The sequence below is a fragment of the Charadrius vociferus genome, unplaced genomic scaffold (genome assembly GCF_000708025.1).
Source record: "Charadrius vociferus isolate BGI_N301 unplaced genomic scaffold, ASM70802v2 scaffold413, whole genome shotgun sequence".
NCBI lineage: Eukaryota > Metazoa > Chordata > Aves > Charadriiformes > Charadriidae > Charadrius > Charadrius vociferus.
In genome coordinates this window covers 902,127-906,262 of record NW_009647738.1, presented here as the reverse complement: position 1 = coordinate 906,262, position 4,136 = coordinate 902,127, and the positions used below count along the sequence as shown (strand labels likewise).

Genomic DNA, 4,136 nt, shown 5'->3' with positions numbered 1-4,136 from the left:
TGTAGGGAGGGAAAAGTTGCGGTATTTTGAGCAGGCCAAGTTCTGTGCGTGTATTTGCATGAGCCTTTCAGAAAGATGCTTAACACAGAGCTGAAGGTCTGGCCCATCTTCCTGTATCTGCCGCATTTGCTCCCGCAGCAGCGAGCGGCTGCGGCTTCATTTATCCGGGAGGAAACGGCACCAGCAGCCTCTTGCTTTTGAACGGAGGAAGTGTGGTTTTATGGTGTCACAGGCAGCTGGGAAAATCTTCCTGAGCTCATCACGGACTTCCTCTGCAGCATCAGGAAAGGCGCGCGAGGGGCTTCCAGAAGGGGCTGGTTGCCCTGCAGCGTGGCGCCGGGGTGAATTGGCTCGGTGTTACAGGAAAAGGCAATTATACCCAAAGGGGGATGGAGGAAGGGAGGCTCCTGTAGCCCCCTCCGTGGATGCACAGATGAGGATTCACCATCTCGCCTAATTCCAGCACAGCACTTTTTTTTTTTATGGGGCGCGCTCTCCTCCCCTAATCTGAATTGTCCTTCTGGATCGATCTCCCAGGCTTTGGTTCCTCTCTCTGGACCATTGGGGAGGCTTCACCTGACCCTAAACCTCTCAGGGCTGTGTCCTCCTCCATGAATCCAACTCACAGGCACACCGAGCTGCTGCATGAGGGTTTTTTTGGTAACACAGCTGAGATCCTTGGCAGGAAGGGGCTGTAATCAGTTTAGCGTGATGCTGTTTTCACACGTTATACCCACGCGCACATGCAAAAGGCATAACTAACTCCTTCCTGTATTTCTCCCCCTCTATTGAAAACCTGAGGACTGCTTTAACCCTCTACCCTCTGTTCCTCTAATGAATGCAGATAGTCAATCCCTGTGGCCGGGCTGATTCAGTCCCCCAAGCGGACCCAGGGGAACAAATCAAATGCCACAACGTGCCCGGCTTGGGGACTGCTGGGGTTCCTGATCACTGTGCCCTGAGCGCCTTGCATTCGGCAAGCTGCCTCACTGCAAAGGCTGTGGCCGAGGGTGGTTTGCTGTGTACTGTGAGTGTTGGGAGGCAAGTGAGGACAGAAGTGCAGTTTAAGACCTCCTGTGTCACCCCAGATCCTAGGGTGACCTCAAATCCCTTGAGGTGGTGCAGGGGGGTTTGTCTAAGGACCCTCATAGGAGGGAGAGATCTAGCACAGGCCGCTCTTTCTCTTGAGGTGGGGAAACTGCTTCCCTGTCCTCCTCCCGCTGTTGTGCTAGTGGCCTTGGAGAGGCAAGTTTGGGGTGATGTGCACCCTTTCGTGCAGTGGTGTGTGGTGCTAATTGGAACGCGGCCCTGGTATTTCTGCAGCCTTTACCAGTGAGGGCAGAACAAGCAGGTAATGAGAGATGAGAATAACATTTTCATTTCCTGGCTACCACCCGTTTGGGACTTGCTTTCTTTTTTTAATTGCAATTTCCTTTTGGTTTCTTTGTCCCTTTTCAACCTGAAATCCGGTTTGCCAAGGTTTTGTTTATCTAGGGTCTTACGTGTTGAGCTGTATTGCCCAAGGAAGCTTGGCTGTCCTGAGAACCCCCATGTGGTGGCATTGGGGCGCTCTTCCTCTGCATCTCATGTGGCATTTTTATGCTTTCTCATTTCAGAGACTTTGATTCCCTCTCTAAGGATGATGTCTATGAGAATAACCGCTTGGTAAGTCCCCTTTATGCTGTACACAAAAGGAAGAAGGGACATTAGAATGACTTGATGGAGGTCACGTAGTGTGGGAGGACTTCATGACAGTGGTGAGGGGGTGAGAAAAATCTGTGTTTGTAAGTAACAGGCAGGAGCTTCTCTGGCAACATAAGGGAATCTGAAACATCAGCTTCCAGCCTGGACTGAAGATAAGATAAGATGCGTATCCTGATAGTTGCCAAGACAACATCTCAGGTGAAGATTAAAATGGTGCAACATCTTGACCTCAGCTGTTCTAAACTTGCAGGCAGTGGAAGCAGGAAGCAAGGTTTACTCCAAGCATAAGCAGAGAGGAAGGTGGTGCTGGACCTTGGCTGGTCTGCAATGTTCCCCACCTGCTTGGGACAGCTGGAGCCAACGGCAGAAGTAGGCAGTGGAGAACGGGAACATGGCCAACACCAAGGGCAGGACAAATTAGCAATAGCCTTGTTATTTTGCTGAGAGAAAGACCTAATTGTCACAGGTTCCATCTGATAGTCTATGGAGAGACATGGGCCATCACCTTCCCAAGACGAGTTGAGCTAGGTCATTTGGGTTTTTGGGATCAGGGCTGTCCAGCTGGGTCCTGGCCGTACCCTTTCCTAGACCAGTTGGCCCCTTTCAGCCATTAGCAGCTATCTTTTCCCATTCGAGAGCCATGCAACAGGTTTCTTGCCTAAGATGGGGTCTCTCATCGCTCCCTGCTGCTTGCAGTCTTGTGACCAGCAAGGCTCAGTGCAGACAACCAGCTTAAAGCTGGGCTGAGCAGAGCCGGGTGTCCACAGTGGGCGTTTTACACCCCTAGTTACTGCAAATATCAGTTTTCATTTATTTCTCCATTCCTTTTTATTTAGATCCCACACCCTGCACAGCATCTTGTGCCCCAGAGACCAGGCACCTTCAGTCTTTACCCACACCCTGTACCTGGCACCTCACCATTCAGTGCCCACACCACTCCCATCCCCTCCTGACTTGCTTCTCTCCAGTCCCAGCCGTAGTTTTGCACCCCCTCTCCCTCAGAGATCACTGTGGTTATGCTGCCCTCGGCACGACAGCAGGATGGCTGGTGTATAACCAGTAATCCACATACATCACTAAGTGGGAAGTTCTCAAACAGTTATTTTCTTTCTCCTCTACTTCCTTTCAAATAGTCATGTGTGCAGTTGTAGGAGCTATGTGCTTCTTATCACAATGTCCGTTGTCCTTGGTAAGGCACTGGAACAGGTTGCCCAGAGAAGTTGTGGATGCCCCATCCCTGGAGGTGTTCAAGGCCAGGCTGGATGTGGCCTTGGGCAACCTGGTCTAGTGGGAGGCGTCCCTGCCTATGGCAGGGGGGTTGGAACTCGATGATCTTCAAGGTCCCTTCCAACTTAAACCGTTCTATGATTTCTGCTCGCTGAGACACAGAAAAGCACTGACGTGGCTTGTGCATGGCGGGCTGCTGGCTGTTGAACAGAGACGGCGATGTTAATGGTGGGAGGGGACGACACGGCACCTCAGAGCATGAAAGGATGGGCAGGGTCAGTGTTTCTGTGGGGTGAGCACTTAGGGTGGCCACGGCTACTGCTCAATAAAGCTGGTGTTTGGCTGCATCGCTGGAATTATCCACCAGCCCTCAGCCCTTTGTGGTGCCAGTTCTGTGCCAGGCTCTTGCGTGAAGGCATTGGTGGTGTGCCTATTTCGTGGGTTGAAAAAACACTGGGTATTTTTCCAATGAAAGCTGAGACCTCCTGAGAGTTACCTTCCCTGTCCCAATGCAGCAGCCGAATGCCAAGACCTGTGGGAGTTGGAGGGGCACAGGCAGCTGAAATAACTTAGAAACGGTAGCTGCAGCAACTTGTTCCCTTGCTTCTGATGCCACCTTTCCAGTCAAGTGGAATGTCTGGGAGCCTCTGTCTGTCAGGGATGCTATAGGCTTACTACTTAACCTTTCCCAGGCCCTTTCCAACTTTATTTCTCTGTTATTTTTCAGAGAGCATCAGTTTGCTCTCTTTTCTTCTCTCTCTCTGTTGTTCCTGCAGGCCTTTGAGTTGGCGGAGCGGGAGCTGGGCATCCCAGCCCTGTTAGATCCCAATGACATGGTCTCCATGAAAGTCCCCGACTGCCTCAGCATCATGACTTACGTGTCTCAGTATTACAACCATTTCAACAACCCCAGCCAAGGTGAGTGTCCTCCCGTCCATCTGGCTTCCAGTTTGCCCCGGCTTGAGTACAGGAAACCCAGCATTACCTTGTGCTTCCTCCTTCCTGTTGCAAATGGGAGCCATATGTGTTTGTGGGGAAGGGGAGAGGAGTGGGTAGTACCTGCCTGTACTGGGTCTTTGCTGGTGCTGGTGAGGAAGGCCTGGAACATTGCGTGGAGTAGGACGAGGTTTCACAAGAGGTGGGGAGTGATTAAACAGCTCAGACCGCGGAAAGAGGAACGCCTTGTTTCTCCTCCCTCTGCGCTG

The 4,136-nt window shown here is 51.7% G+C and overlaps 1 protein-coding gene across 1 annotated transcript in view; it reads left to right on the top strand.

Moving 5' to 3' along the window:
- Window positions 1-4,136, top strand: part of MICALL1 (MICAL-like 1) — a 20,603-nt gene that overhangs the window by 5,546 nt on the left and 10,921 nt on the right. Inside the window, 2 exon segments of the mRNA XM_009881891.1 lie at window positions 1,617-1,665; window positions 3,708-3,849. Coding sequence (XP_009880193.1) covers window positions 1,617-1,665; window positions 3,708-3,849 — 191 coding nt within the window.